The sequence below is a fragment of the Vanellus vanellus genome (genome assembly GCF_965231255.1).
Source record: "Vanellus vanellus genome assembly, chromosome: 15".
Classification (NCBI taxonomy): domain Eukaryota; kingdom Metazoa; phylum Chordata; class Aves; order Charadriiformes; family Charadriidae; genus Vanellus; species Vanellus vanellus.
The window spans coordinates 10,022,234-10,038,418 of NC_138920.1; the positions used below are offsets into that span (position 1 = coordinate 10,022,234).

The window sequence follows — 16,185 nt, forward strand, 5'->3', positions numbered from 1 at the left end:
CGCGTGACAAGGTGAGGTTTCTGCAGAAACTTCAGGTAACAAAAGAAGCGGTGTGCTATCCTCTTCTAACTCAAAAAAAGTGGAGTAACAAAAGTGATGAAACAAGGGGATGAAAATAAGCATATTCATTTGTTTAAAGCTTCTATAATTATAAGCATCTTTTAACTCAGGATTTATTAAAATAGATTAGAAAGTTTTTCTCTTTAGACTCTGTAGCTTCATGTGTGGGATTAAGCTTGTATTCCTTTAATGCGGCAGTTAAACATCTGCATTATGCTAGCAGTGGAGAATCTGGCAGACCTCTTGGTTCATGGCTATAAATCCAAAGGAGAGGTCTTATGAAGGCATGACATTGGATCAGTTTGAGCGCTTGTGTTTCGCATTGAAATCCAGGTGCTGGTCAGAATATAGAAATGAAAAGATGGTGTATTTGTTATTTCCTGCAGCAGACTATCTCAATATTACATATGAAATGGCTTAAATAATGTCTTGGTTAATTAGGTGAGTTGTTCCTAAAACTGTGTCATTCTATCACTGGAGATTAAAGACTTGCTTATCACTGTATATTTTTGTATATACATATATACTGTATATTTTAGTATATATAGTATATATTGTATATTTCAAAATATACACTGTATATTTTATTATATAGGGTATATTTTCAGTGTTAGCATGAACTTTATTGCTGTCACTCGATTTACACGTCTGACTTACTAGCTTGGTGTTTGAAGCAGAATTAAAAAACCCGAGCAAGGGGAGCAGTGGGTACTATAATGTTTTGATAAAATTGCCAGCTGGGTTCAGCCAATGTGTGTGCGGGCCAGTGTTTCTCAGCTGGTGGTCTATAAAATCCTAGTGGCCCCTGAGACATCAGAAGATGATCTTTATAGTGTCTGGGGGGAAAGGTGCACATGTTCCAGTGCATTTGAACAAAATGCAGCAAGATCATTTAACAGTCTTGGAAGAAAAAACCCCCAAACCCCAACCTTGTTGTTGAGATCCCCTTCACCCCAAAGCAGCTGATTTCTCAAAAAGATACTGGGCTTCTCCTTTTGCCTAGATATAATTGTGTTTGTGACTTGGTAGTAACAGGAAGACAAATGTTGAACTCTTTAGGAGAAAATATTTTTGTTCACTCAGACAAAAGTTTATAAAGAGTTTTTTTAACACTTAGGTGCCAGATGGAAAAAAAAAAAAAAGCAAACAAGAAAAAAAGATTGCAAATTAAAGATGCTAATATTTTTGATGTCAGGTATTACTTTTAATAGCACTTTTACAAAGTTCTTTTAAAATCTAGGAACATAATCAATAGCTGTCTGTAATTTTCATCTTTGTAATAGTTAATTGCTAATACATTTGCTCTGATTCACTGGTTGAATTCATGCTGACCACTTTAATTGTTTCAAAAGTTTACTCCTAATAACATTCTTACCAAATCTGTGTTGTAAGACTGCCGAAGTTATTGGTTGTTGGTTTATTGTTTGTACAAGATTTTAACCTGAAGCTCCTCTGCTGGGGCCTGCTGATGTTAGCAGCAAAGTTATGACACACTTGGAAGAGCTGTGGATCAGAATGTAACATGGATTTGCTTTTTTCTTCTGAAGTAAGAGTTCATTCAGCCCCTGCATTCCTTCCTGTGTGACACTAAAAGCTTTTGCCTTTTATTCCCATGTAGTCACCTAATACTAATAAAAGGTGGCAGCTGTTTCATGTGGGAGAAGGCAAATGTATTGACCTGCAGCAGGTGACCTTTGTCTGAGATCATCTGAGAAGTACTGTTACCTGGGTGAGAGGAAACTAAAGAGGAATAATATAATGTCATCTTTTCATTTACAAACTGTTTTTGTGTATTTCAGAAGGAACAATTACCTTGTAAAATGTAATGCCTTACAGCCTGCAGCTGTCTTGTAAATGCAAAGATCTTAAATTGCATCATTGGTTAGTAAAACAAATACACTAAACCACAAACCTTTGAAAGGAATTTCCTAAGATTCGCTTGGTTATTTTTGCTGTAGGTAATTAATTTGTTTCCTCAAAGTGCAGATAATGAAAAGACACTTTGGATTACTGTCCCAGTTCGCAGTTTGCTTGCGGTTTACTGAAAACTGGTGAAGAATAGGAGAATAAACAGTAACAACATAATCTATGGTTCAGATGCCTGCCTGCAAACAGGCTAAGTTTTAGCAGATAGTTTGCAGTTACCTGTTCAGTAATGTGAAAATTTGCTGCCTACTGGCAAGTGATTACTCAATGATTATGCTGAATGTTACCTGGCTTACAGGCATCAGAAATGTGGATCCATCTTAGTTAATGCAAAACAAAGGGCAGCCTCACGCTCCAGGTCGTAGTGGTGACAAGCCCTGGCGGCCAGGGAGCTGCGTAGCCGCGTTGCTGAGACCAAAGCGTATTAACACACCCAGGTTTGCAGCGGTTGCTCCGGTAAGTGAATTGCTATAAGAGGAATTCCCAGCGATGCTGGGAGGTGGTGGATCGAGAGAAAGAGCAAGATCATCTTTTCTTATGCAAGTCCAAGTTCTTCCCACGCAGAACCACTCCCTGCTGGAAGGAAGGATCGGTCACGCTGAGCAGGTTGCTCCCAAACTTGGACCCACGCTGAATGAGAAACGTGGAGCCAAGTCATCCTGTAATGGTACAAGAAGCTTGATAAATACAACCTGTGCTGCTTTTTTTGGTTACAGGACTTCAGTCAGAAATAATAGAGTACTTTTGAAATGGCAGAGGAGTTGAATAAAAAGCGATTACATCACTAAAGAGGGTAGTTGGGAGAAGAAGAAGAAAAGGGCAGTCAAAAGCATCATTAGCTATGGCTGGAGGCTAACTAGAGTTCCTCAGAGGTAGTACCAGTCCTTTGAATTTCTGGTGGGCATGATGTGGTCATGCTTTTCCTCCTGCATTAAAACTCAGAGAAGTGTAAAATACTAACGTGTATTTGGGTAGCAAAATTTGGAGCACAGTTAGCAAACACTAACGTAAGCCGCAGGAAACACATTAACCTTCTGTGGTTTATGTTACTGCTGGTTAAATATACCGGCCCCACTGCTTCAAAAATCTTTGTGGGGAAAACAAATACAGCGCAGGAAAAGCAGCGGTACATGATTAGAGCCCATGGTTGGGAATGAGATGTAGAGATTTCCCACAGCTTTCTCCTTGACTAGTCAAGGTTGTCCAAAAGAGTAATGACTTCATGAATAAGGCAAAAGACTGAGAAGAAACCTAGAGTTTCTGCTAAGCTTTGGCTGTACTCATCCTGGGCAAGTCACTTTTTCCCCAGTCTGCTCTGTGTGCGTTGGGCTTAAATCTTACTCTAGTGACCAGATCTCAAGGAAGCAATTTAATAAGCATGTTGTTCTAGAACAGCTCTAAGATCTAAAATTCATGGATTATGTGACCTGGACAAGGCAACGGGATATTGCATCTGCTCTGCTGGAAGCAATGAGAAATGTTTGGTTGCTTACAGCACAAATACGTTACAGGCTTCGTTACGCAGTCAGAAGCTTGAGCCATACAGCTGCATGCTCTTTATCTCCAGCAGCAGAAAAGCAACTGGTATGTTCTGGTCTTGACAGCAGGAACGGAAAATGTCTTCTATTTGCCTGTTCTCTAGTCTTTTATCATTGAATGGGTGAATTTAATTGTGTCTTCAAAATATATTTCATATGATTGATTCAGCTGATTGTCAAAGCCAACTGAAATATGTGATGGTACTGCTCTGACCTCTTGTTCTTTTTATTGTGAAGTACTTGCCGTTCTAATATTTCATGCTCATGACAAAAATTGTAGCTAAGAACAAAAAATAGCTTCCATCCAAAATGATATCTGTCATATGAATTTTATCAGAGAAGCAAATTGTTATAAATTAAGTTTAGTCTTACTGCAGTACAAGTTTTTCAGCCAGAAAAGAAGCTATTCCTATTCTGCACCAGCGCTACTTAAAGTTATAATATCTGCTGAAAGCTAGAATCAGACTATGGCTGTAGCCAAAACCAAGATGTGGAAAAGACCACTAGGTGGAAGAATCCAGGTAGAAGCAGCCACACAATGTGCGTGGATTCAGCTGTAGTCCTTCCTTCGCTGGGGCCCTGATGTGTGTGGTGCCTGGAGGCTTTGCTGACCTGACCCTTCACCATCGGTCGCCGAAGGAAGACACCGTCAGCTTCTCTATGCCCACGGCACGAGGCCCTTCTGCAAATAAGCTGTAGTTTTGTTCACAAGGTGTTCATGCTGTTGCTAGGAGACCAAATCTCTGCTTGCAAAGAAAGGTTATTTCCAAATTTAAAATGGCTCCTTATATATTTGCTGGGAAATGAAGTCTCTTACACAAACGGGCGTTCACCGGCTTGTGAATAGTGAAAGGAAGTTCTTATTTTGTGAAATAGATTTCCGACTTCGCAATGTGGGGGTTTGAAACTCTTAGACATCAAAGTGTCTAAACTTGTCTTTTTTTTATGTGCTTATATCTATATGTACACATATGTCTGTGCACACCCAGACCACAGGCGTGTATGTGATTAAACCCAGACATTTTAGGTGGAATTTATAGAAATTATTTCCAGGACATGCATATTGTCCATTTCAAATATGTTTTTGAAACTCCGCTCTCAGTTTCTATTTTATTGCTGTACTGGTGGGAGGTAACAGGTGTAACAGTAGTTAGAACTCGTTAAAGCACTCTAGAAGTGCCTTTTCACCTTCAGCTTCTTAAAACTGGATGTGTGTTGTTATGTCTCTATTTTTCCTGTGTTTTAGGTGCGTGTTCTTCAACACTCAGAACTCGTGCTCATCTTTGAATCACGCTTTCTTTCTCCACTGATCCAAAGAATATCTGAGTATTGACACTTTTTTAAACAGTAATTTAATTCCTTTCCTGTGCTTTCTGCCCAAAGTTCTGTTGGGGCCTCCTCATCTGCTGCGCTGATTAGTGTTAACCTCCTTCTCAGTTAGTGCCGTCTTACAGTCCATTCAAAGCACCATTTGAGAGATAAGTTTCTTGTAATTATTTCTTGGATGCAGTTACCTCAGTCACTTCTTCAGTTTTCATAGTGACAAGCTTAAACTTAATGTTCTCATCTTGTTAGTGTTTTCAGCACTGATCGTTTTGTAGGTTCTTATCATGTTTCCTTCTTCATGTCCTTTCCCTTTGTACTGTGATTAAAAACAACGGCAGCATTGATGTACAATTCTTCTAAGAAAAGGGAAAAAAGCTCCATTATTCCACTAGTATAATGTGAAAATTGCGAAGAATGAAAGTTTTTAACTTTTTGCACAGGTACTTAAAATATAGACAATGATGGAGACTGATTTATAACACCCTGGTGCTGTTGAATGTTCTGTATTCCAGTGGTAGCTAAACTTGAACAAAATGGGGAAGTTTTGTGGCTTGTCCTGGGACACCAGAAGGTTGCAGAGACTCTAAAATGGCTTCCTTTTAGTCTGCCTGTTACTCGTTTCAGGTAATAACTCATAACCGGTTTGTTGTTCCAAGCTGGGCTGGAACTCACAGGAGTTCAAGGAATAGATGAAGGCACATGTCCATTCCTCCTTCCAATATCCAACCGGATAACTTGCATTGATCCTTACTGGAGGAACTGGTGCTTCCTGGAGATGGTGTTCTAGAAATTACTGTTTGTATGACACTAATACTATTTCCAATTTTCTTTTGTCTACCAATGAGTCAATGACAGGACGAGGCCGACAGCCTTTCTCCCGCAGCTGTGCTGACATTGCAAAGGGTCTTGTTTAGGCACCGCTCGTTATATCGACAGACTTCCACTCCGCTGGGCACCTTATTCTCTCTTTCAGCTCTCCATATGATTCAGCATTGCTGTAATGCCTGCAGGGGACTTCCGTCTGGGAAGGTGAGATTGCTGTAGTGTAAGTAATTACAGTACAGGAAAATTGTTCTTATTTATTGTGGTTGCACCCTACCTGTTCTTCATGTCTACCTGTTTATGATCTTTACCTGTTTTTTCTCTCTCCAGTGAGCTCTGAGGGTGCAAAAGTAGAAAGGGTGACAAAGCTACTTAAGTCATAAGAAATTCTACTGATATAAATTCAGAGCCAAAATGACATGCAGAAGAGTAGGTCGGTCTATTCCCAGCTAATGGGCAGTATGCTGAATGTGTGTGCATCCCTACTGCTAAACGAACTGTCACCGAGGTTTATCGTGGCAGTGTTTTATCTGAGATGTAAGAAGCTACAGCGCTGTCCCTTCCTTAAGACTTTTTAGTGCACTTTTGGAATTAGGTTTATTTTTTCTTTCCTAAACCTCAGACAACAGGGAAGCACATATTCCCTGTTTGGCTGTTGTTTAATTTAGAACGCAAACCTCAAGAGGTCGTTAGGCTTTGGGTGGCAGACTGGGGACTAGCGCCTTGGTGCCATCTTGTTTCTTTACAGGAATGAATATGAAAGTCCTCCTTTTCCTAAAGGCAAGGTTTGTTTTACGTTAACTGTAGAACATCCCCAGCTGACTGCTCTCCCGGGAGCAGCGTTTCTCTCTCTCTTCCCAGGGTGAAGCTTACAGCTCACGTGCTTCTGTTCTCTCCCTTATCCGTGGGTCACTCTAAATTAGTGCTCCCGCTCCTGATGGAAACTGCTCGTTTCGGGCCCTTCCTTCTGCAGATGTCACTGTTAATTTTTCCCCCAGGGAGCCTCTTCAAGGAGAAAAGTAACCCCGCCAAAGCAGTGGATTGATCTCTCACACGGCGTGTTGGTGCCTCTGTGAGGAACGTGTGGGCGCGGGGTCATGGCTGGCTGTGGGAGAGCAGGACACCAGAAGTTCGGGTTTAGATGACTCTATCATAATGGAGCAGCGCCTCAAGCTACAAATTTACACCCTAGTGATGACATTTGGGATCCACAAGGCTTCACTACTGCTCGCCATGCAGCTTGTTGCTCTGAACAGTCCCTGCTGTTACTACAGCTGTTTTCCCAAGGCAGAAAGACTAGGGGGCTCTTTCTATTGAGCTTGACCTATCTGTTGTGTTAAATTGCGTGCCTGTCTACAGATCGGTGCTTAGTGACAGTTCTTTTCTTTTTTGAGCATAACACAGTGTTGGCTTCACTTTTTTCATAAATATGTTGTAAGTTTGAGAAATACGGATTGATCCTCCGACAGTGGAAAAAGCAGCACTTTGATAGTTTGTGTTAGAAAAGATGCTCCGTATGGGGTCACCTTCTTCTAACTTTAAACATCGAAAGGTTAAGATTAGATTCAAGTTCTCTGTGTAGTTAGGGAGAGAAATAGATCTCTCCTTTGCAGGATGGTTGGTCCCAGCTTACCACAGGTGTCTGGGATAGCTGGGAGAACTCTGCTGAGCCCCACTGGAGCCCGGTCAACTGGGTGATGGTCGGTGCCTCACTGTGTGAAGTTTCACAAGTAACTTTTTAGCAGTGTTGACATAGGCTTTCCTTGGCACCTCGCTGCCCTTTGCCTTGGACTGGTACGTGCATTTGTGTGACTGCAGGGTGAGCTGGATCAGGGAATCTTCGGTACTTATTTATCAGCAAAATATGTTCCTGGTCCCACAACAGCAGGAGCGCTGGTGTTGGTGGAGTGGGAAAGAGGCGTTTGGGTAAGGCACATCTAAACCCATTGAACATTGAGCAATTGCACAGATACAGCTAACTGAATGTTTTACGTGTTATGTTTTTTTTTTTCTTTGAAGCAGATCTTGTAGTTTCTTTTGTAAATAAAATCATAACTGGTTAGTTAACAGACTGCTCTTGTACAAGCAATGGAGGTGTTTACATTTTCCCCATGTGACTTTGAAGCTTGTTGATTTTAGTCAGATAAAGTTGCATTAGCGTTTTGAAAACTTACCAGTATTCCAGCTAAATAAACGCTGCATAAATATTGTTCATTGGTATTTATGTAGTGTCAATATGTGCCGCACACAAACTGCAGCGATGATGTCCTCATCCTGGTCTCCTTGCAGCTCTAACAGCCTGCTCTGGGAAATGAAAGGCCACATGTGCAGAAGCCAAGCAGTGCAAGGGATTGAATATTTGCCTCTATATTTTAAAAACTATTTCTCAAATGATTTTTTACATCCTTTTAAAGACGCTTGATGCTTTAGGCCTGGGTTCCGGTACTCAGACGAGAACTGCCGGGAGTGGCCCGTAGATGGCAATGTAAGATCCTTGAACTGGGCACATTCTCCACTCCGCATTGATCAAAACCCGTTATTTTACCCAAACATTGTCACGCAGCTTGGATTTGCAGTGTTTCTCAGTAAATGGTGACTCTTCTAGCAGAACTGACCAACTCTCTGGGTAGTCGTGCGTTTTGAGTACTATAACGTTTGCAGTTAGAAGTACAAATTTTGATTTACAGGGAAAACTTTCCCTTTGGCTTTGCCTATCAGTCATTTGCAAAAAATTAATTATGCACCATGGTCTTGTGCAAATGCTTGAAGTATGTTTGCTGTGGGCCAGAGTAACTGCTCTCAGTGGAAGGGCAAGGAGTGGGAAAAACTGCACTTGCAGGTTTACACAAGTCCCACCAAGAGAAATGTTTTATTTATGCAATTTCGGGGGTTATAGAAGCCTCTGTGGTGGGATGAGGGTGCCAGCCTTACCTCATGCTATTGTTGCTGATGCTTCTTTCCTCTGCCCATCAAATCATCTTCGTTTTCATCCGGTGATGCCCATGTTGAATTTGTGCTCTCTGCTTTCACCTACTAAAAAGATAATTTCACCCACTTGCTGCACTGCATAATTCTTTGCTTTCTTAACTTTCCTCACTCAGATGTCTCCAGAAACATTAAAGACACCTGCGGTCCCACAGTGTTGGATCTGATTTGCCCGAGGATAGAACTTCTTTGAGTTCTCAAAATGTGCTTCTATTTATGAGTGAAACTGAGTCGTCTTTTCCTTGGTTGATCCGAGAACTATTAGCACTGTAAAAGTTATGGATAATATCACTCAACATCTTTGTGACATGAGGTGCATCACTAATGAAAATGAGCAGCGCTACTTCAGTTTATCATTCAGCAAGTCTGTGTCAAAACTTTATTTCTATATATAATTAACTATAGAAACTTTTGCTAGTCCACACAACTTGTTCCTGTGGTGGGCACCATTTAAATTATATTGTTATCTTCAGCATAAAGATAAACATTGTTATGCTTGCCAGCCCCTTTACTTGCATGACTGAGAGCTGTAAAATTAGCTGTCTAGTTTTGGAAACAAATAGCCTTGTTTTTTTAAAAATTCTAATCTCCGGATGATGGCTGGGAAGTACTTGCATTCCAAACTTGAGCAGGCTAATTATTGTGGTTTACAGCCCCATTTTTCTGGACCCACAATGAACGTAGGAATAAAATTATGACTGTAATTAAGTACGGCTACAAAACTGCAATCATTAAAAAGGTCACTCGATAAAGGTGAAGCTGAAACCTTAGCTTGACAGCATTACATGTGTTTATGTGCCCTAGCTGACTTCAGTGTTGCACAAGGCCGTTCAACTCATGTCACAAGGGCTACAGGGATAATGAATTAATATTTATAAAGTGTAGCAAATATGCTCTAATTACCCTAATTGGCCTGCTGTGTTTCCAGTTATGGCAGAACTTTATTTCCGTTCAAGTGACTTTCGCTTCTGGATTAGTTCCCGCAGGCGAAGAGAAAGTAAAAGCCCTGTTGGACGGGGCAGAAACATCCCCGGATATTATGATCCTGCAGTTTCTTCCCCATGCTTTCGGCAGGGCTAATAGCATTTGTAATGTCATTAGTGATTTCTAGGGAGTATTTCAGAAGATATGAGATGCTGGAAAATGACAAATTAAAACAATGAGCAAAAAGGGAGGAAGGTCTAGTTTTATTGTTAATAATTAATAGGCCAAACTCTGAACATTTTCAGTTTGGCAGCACAGGCAAAATTCTCCTTGGCTTTATTTGTGGTGTAGAAATTTATCTTTATTTATGGTGTATGATTTTACATAGTGACTGACAGCTACCAAACAAGGAAACCTGTCCTAAGGACTTACACTCTAATGTTACAAGACAAGACAGAAGGTGCACAGAGCTGAATTGGCTCAGTGAAGTACAAGTTTTGCATCTAAACTGGTCTTCACTTTCCTGGTTTTTATACAAGCATTATGCCGTTAGGAACTCTGAGATCATTGGTAATGCTGAAATGGGATTGTTAGAATGCCACAGAGGAAGTGGTAAATCAGTGAGTGGGTAAATCCAGTGTTAAGCATTTTCTCTTTTAGCAACAGAACTTTTGAAGTGTATTTTTGCTGACAAGGGTGATATTCAGCCACTACCGTGAGCTTGTTTCATGCCTTCAGTTCTGTCTGGTTTCTGTAGGTTGCACTCTTTGTGCTTAGGGGGTACCGCAGTTCCACCATCTCAGGAAGCATAGTACTTTGGGCTTCCTTTTTTTTTTTTTCTTTCTGTATTTTTGGTGCCCGTATAAACTTTTGCATAAATAGATATGAAATTCACTGTCAAATCTTGCATAAGGTAACCAACAGAACTACACACACAGGAAAAACCGGGCCGTATACTTCTAGCATCTACTGATATGAATGAAAATGATGAGTGCTGAATGTGAAAATGGTGAAACTCTGACACCCGGGCCAGAGTCAGCTGGTCAGGTTAGGGCTTAACGTCATTGACTGACAGAGATTGATGTCACTGTCTTCAAAGTCACATTTGCCACTTCTTTGTTTAATTTTGGATAAATGCAGTTAAATCTGTGTAGGTTTATGATTATTTAGGCCGGTTTTCAGCCTGTTGCAAACCCAAGAGAGGGATGTGAAATTTTGTAGCTGTTATAAGAAGTATCTGTTCCTTTCTTCCAGTTTTAACTTACTAGTCTTTTTTCTTATCTAAGCAAAAAAACCCAAACCCAAAACCCAACCAAAACCAACCCCACAACAGTAATTTTATGGAACAGAACTATTTTACAGTCAGGCATGAGCTACCAAGAACGGTTATATTTGCCCCTGGTAGATATTGATGGTTCTGTGCAATTGAAGAATAAGACTCTGATTCATCTGTCCTAACACTAGCCTTTTACTGTGACACCTGAATTAGGGATCTAGTTCATTCTAGGCTCCCTCTATTAAAAAATAAAAAGAATAGAGAAGACCACGTATCTCCCAGTGGTGATTCAGATCTTTTGACAATGAGGCCGCCACTTCAGGCACTTTGGTAAGTGCCTAAAATGAATTTTTACTCTGATTCTCAGTCTGTAGCCTGAACGACTGTTTGAGTGGAAAGCTTTTGTTCACAGAGATTCCTATGAAACTTTGGTTTTAGTTACAGAAGAGAGCTATAGCAGTAGGAATGAGAATGCTCTACAGAAAAAATGTTTGCTTTTGCATCAGCCTGAATACCCAGTTAAACTCTACCCACACAAGTCATGAATGTATAGAGCATGCCAGTTTTCCTTCCCAGACGTGCATCTGATGATGTGTAAATCCATGAATCAGTTCTGCATGATTTTTTTTTATTGTTTAATTGGACATTACTAAATATTGAGTATTAAATAACACTACTAAAGCGTCTGACTATGGAAATGTGGAGTACTGAATTACAGTGGAAAAAATATAAAGGGACAAATGGAGACAAGTCCTACATATTCCCTAAAAAGAAGTTTCCCTAAGACCTTGACCCGTAATGAATTTTAGTGTAATACAAATTATTCCAACTCACCTTGTAAATGATGTTCTTTGATGTACAGTTAGAGAAGCCTTGTGTCTCTGTCTTCATTTATCAGTGCTGCAATCACCAGGTGATTTTTATTGCTTTTGTTACTGTTTTTGAGGAAGGAGGATGGAGGAGGAAAAGATTTTGGAGAAAGTAATTTAATATACCACCGTAACTGGAAATTCTTGTTTTATCTGGGATTTTTCTCTTTCTCAGCCTTCGCGGATCCTTCCTGTTCTTCTCTGAATCTGTTAAGATTCTTTGGTTAAATGGTTAAAATATTTTCAAGCCACGTCCCGATTAGCTGTGATTGTGGTTCTTGGAACAACACGCAAGAAAGCTTTCCCTAAACAAGCTCCTGAATTGGTACCTAGATTTTTCTGTGCTGCAATACTTTCATGTCCTAGGAAAAGCTATCTGTCGCAGCCAGCTTGCTTCAGCTAGCGGTGCTCATAGCCCAAATTCTCCCTCAACTGCTGCTCGCTTCTCATATTGACCCCAGGTTTGCAAGCATGCCTATAGCACATGTGACAGTCTGTCTATACCATAAGAAGCACATGAAAATGAAAGGAGAGCCTGACGCTTTATTAATCAAAAGTAGTACAGCTACTGCTGTTTGAATCCATACTGTACATGTTACTGCAGTATACAGAGGTTAATATAAATAGCAATGCAAGCCTATCTCGATGGGAGACATGCACCACTCTACCAGTGGCAATTCAAACAATTCTTTTGACTTCATAAAAGCACAAGGTGTTTTTATTGGAACATTCTTGTTGACTGCACATGCTGTTAAAATGCAAAAAAGGAGTGATAGCTGACGTGGTAGCTGTCAGCTGTGTCACTGGAAACAGCTTTTGAATCAATCCATAATTTTCATGAGTTTGACTAAAACTTCAGATAATATACTGTAAAGAGGCATAATCATCTTAAACCTTCAGCTTCACAGTAAAAGCTGGAACACAGCATGTGGGTTTCATATTAATGTTGTGCTCTTAAGCCATATAGCTGGATTTATTTAGCATAAGGACTACAGTATGTATTACCGCCTGTAAAACATAAGCTAATTTGGTACAGTGATTCATAATAAAACACGTTGATATGCTTACAAGTAATGTGTTGCCAAGTACAAAATTACATAGGGGTACATCCTGGGCGGCTTATTTGTTCCTGGCTTAGGCAGGACTTGCAACAGGCAAGATGCTTTCACAGGTTTGCTCAACCAACATCAGGGTGATATTTTGATTTATTTTTTTTTTCCTGGACAAGGACTTCAGTATCAAGCTATAATTTGGGGATAAAAAAAAATAAAGTGATATATGAAATAAATGAGTGTTAACTTAATGTAAAGACATTGAGAAAATGGATGGACCTTCAGCATTTATTAGCTAGCACAACGTGGAAATCAGCTTAGGTTTTATTTGGTAAGCCTTGATTTCTTCTTATATTCACTTACAGCTTCTTATTTATGGCTCAGCCTGTCAAACACATTCTTAGATAAGCAACTGTTGCTCACAGGACTAATCTAATTACCAGTTCTTTTTATAATGAATGCTGACACAAAGGTAGAAGGATGCATAGCACTTGAGTTGAAGCCAATGCTACAGATGATCAAACAGTTTTGAAATTAAGAGTATTTTGGATGGAAAATGTGTCCCTTTTTTGTCACGATGTTCCTGTTTTTTGTCCACCTCTAATTAAAGCTGAAGAACAAGAGTGAAAAGCTGGTTACATTCGTAGTTCTGGCACATAATTAATTGCCAAGAGTTTAAACTGGATATTTTACCACTCTGCAGTAATGCTCCATAGGTGTATTTACCTACAACAGGCTGAAGAGTGCTAGAGCCCTAATTATTTGTAAAGTGCATTTTTTAAAGTCTTTGAATTATTCTTAAATAATAAGCATATCAGAACACCTAAATATTGTATTTTAAAGACATTTGAAAAGAAAACCAGTGTAACGTGGGCTTGGCCAAACACCATAGGCTGAGGATATAATTCTACCTTTTTTTTGAAAGGACAATGTTTGTGTCCTCGGCCTTAATTTAAATCATCATGCATTCTGGCATTTCTAGCAACCTCCTCCAGAAATGCCAATAAGCAATAGTGTTTCTAAAAATTAGGACAGAGAAGCATTGGTGAATGTGCTGGGAACTTCTAAAATCTCCTACCTCTTAACAAATAAGTAAAATTACTAGAAAATAGGGGAAACTGTTAAGATTGGCTTTTCTTTACCCCTGAGCACACATGAAATCAAACAAGTGGATTTAATTCTTTTTTTAAAGTTCTGGCCTTTTTCTCCTGCGCTGTTATGCAAGCCAGTCTCATTGCCTCTAAAATAAATGGGAGGTCTCTCATTAATCTCCGTGGAAACCTGTGCCAAACCCGAGTGTCTCATTGACCCATGTGCTCCCACTGACTTCAGCAGGAGAACCTAGACTAGGTGTGGATGAAGAATACATGGTTGTGTTTTGGGACCTTCGTTGCCTTTTCATGTCCTATTAAAATTTTTCTCCATTACGATGATGTCCGTAATGATGGCAACAGTATAGTTAATTAAGCCTGAAGTTCTCACAAATGAGGACAGTGAAGTATAAAGCTGTCAGTACCCCCCCACTCCATGACTCAAATGATATTTTCTTTTTTTTCATCATTGGCAACTTCCCACGACCATATATTTTCTGCTCCTTTTAAAGAACCAAATGCTGAATGTGAATGGGTAGCCGCAGCGTTGATTTGCCAAGTAATGGTAGGGTGTCCCCTGGAAACAGGCCTCTTTTAATTCTGTTTCATAGCTGAGGTAAAGTAAAAACATGGAAACAGATGGTAGGGAACGACTGGCATCTCATCATGCATATTTCATTTGATTTGCAGCTAGTCACCTCTTGATAATAATATTAAATGCTACAAAACTCAAAAGATCTTGTTCCTGGGAATACTGCGTTCAATGACATAGGATCAACTCTCTAACTTCAATTAAATTTTGAAGCCGGTGAGCTCTAAGTATTTACATCTTTAGCAAGGTTATGATACAAACAGCTCGATTCTTCTTTTCTGATATGGTTAGGGCCGACTTACAAAAAATATACAGTTGCTGTTGTGAATGACAAATCTTACTTAATGTTTTTTTAAGAGCACAAAGGGACAAACATCTGTGGTTACTTCCATTACGCTCTAAGGCGTTTTACTGGGAGGGAATTTAGCCATTAATTTTGTTGTATTTACATTATTCATATACAAGAAGAACAAGAAAACTGGCGGCATGTTTAATGATTATATACATTGTGATTCGGTTGGGAAAATGTGTATTACAAATGGCAAAACAGCCTGTCAAGTACGTAATTATAGATAGTTTCTTTTTTTTTTGTCAGGGAACTTTTAATTCCTAAAATCCCACTGTATGATCTCGGTGAAAGATCTGTTCTATACATTATGCTGGAGGGTGGGGGGTAGGAAGAAAGCATAATAACAGACTTCTTAAAGCACATCAGTTCCTGGTTAATAGCTCCTTTTCTTCATTTTAATATGAGAGTTACCTTTGTAAAATGCTTCCAAAGCAAATAAAAAGATGGAATCTGATACAACAAAACATTACTTGACATCAGGAGAAATAGTAACTTAAATTTCATTCATTGTCCCTGGTCTCAGAAGAGATACTGGGGAATAAAATATCACTACCTTGTGTCGTGTTGGTTATCTGAGACTTTGTTTTTAATAAGAACTGCGCTCTCCTGTACATTATTCTTTCCTGTTCTTGCTTTAGCTCAATGTAGGAGCGTGAAAACGTGTGGAAGATGGAGGTGACTGGAAATGCCATGAGGAGGATGCCGCTCAGGATGCTGCTCAGCGCCACCACTTGGCCGGGAATGCTTCTGGGAACCATATCTCCGTAGCCTACTGTGGTCATGGTGATGACAGCCCACCAGTAGCACGCGGGGATGCTGGTAAACTCCTGCGAGTCCGCCATCTCGTTCTCGATGACATACAGGAGCGGTGCAAACAGCGCGATGGCCACGCAGAGGAAGAGGAGCAAGAGCCCAAACTCCCGGGTGCACCTGCGAGCGGTCAGCCCCAGCGTCTGCAGCCCCAGGGAGTGCCTGGCCAGCCGCATGACGTAGAGAATCCTCAAGGCACGGAGAATACGCAGGACCAGACCTACTTTGTCCAGGTAGATGCTCCCAGAGCTGGGCTTTTTATAGCCCACCGAAGTGGTGTCTACCAGCAAAGTGATGTAGTACGGCAGAATGGCTATTATGTCTATCAGGGTTAACGGTCTCCGCAAAAACGCAAACTTGCTCTTTGCCTGGATGAATCTGAGCAGGAACTCCAGGGAAAACCATGCCACACAGACAGACTCCACAATGAAAATATTGTAGCACATCTGGGAACACTCACCCTGCAGGAAAGAGGAGGAGTTTGTAATCGGCACTGGATAATAACTATTTTAGTTGGCACGGTGACAGGAAGAGAGGTTTCTGTGGTAGTTTTTTTTTTAAACCC

The 16,185-nt window shown here is 40.3% G+C and overlaps 1 protein-coding gene across 1 annotated transcript in view; it reads right to left on the bottom strand.

Moving 5' to 3' along the window:
- Nucleotides 1–15,130: 15,130 nt before the first annotated feature.
- Nucleotides 15,131–16,185, bottom strand: part of KCNG1 (potassium voltage-gated channel modifier subfamily G member 1) — a 3,273-nt gene continuing 2,218 nt past the window's right edge. Inside the window, 1 exon segment of the mRNA XM_082491383.1 lies at nt 15,131–16,081. Coding sequence (XP_082347509.1) covers nt 15,311–16,081 — 771 coding nt within the window. The 3' untranslated portion in view covers nt 15,131–15,310.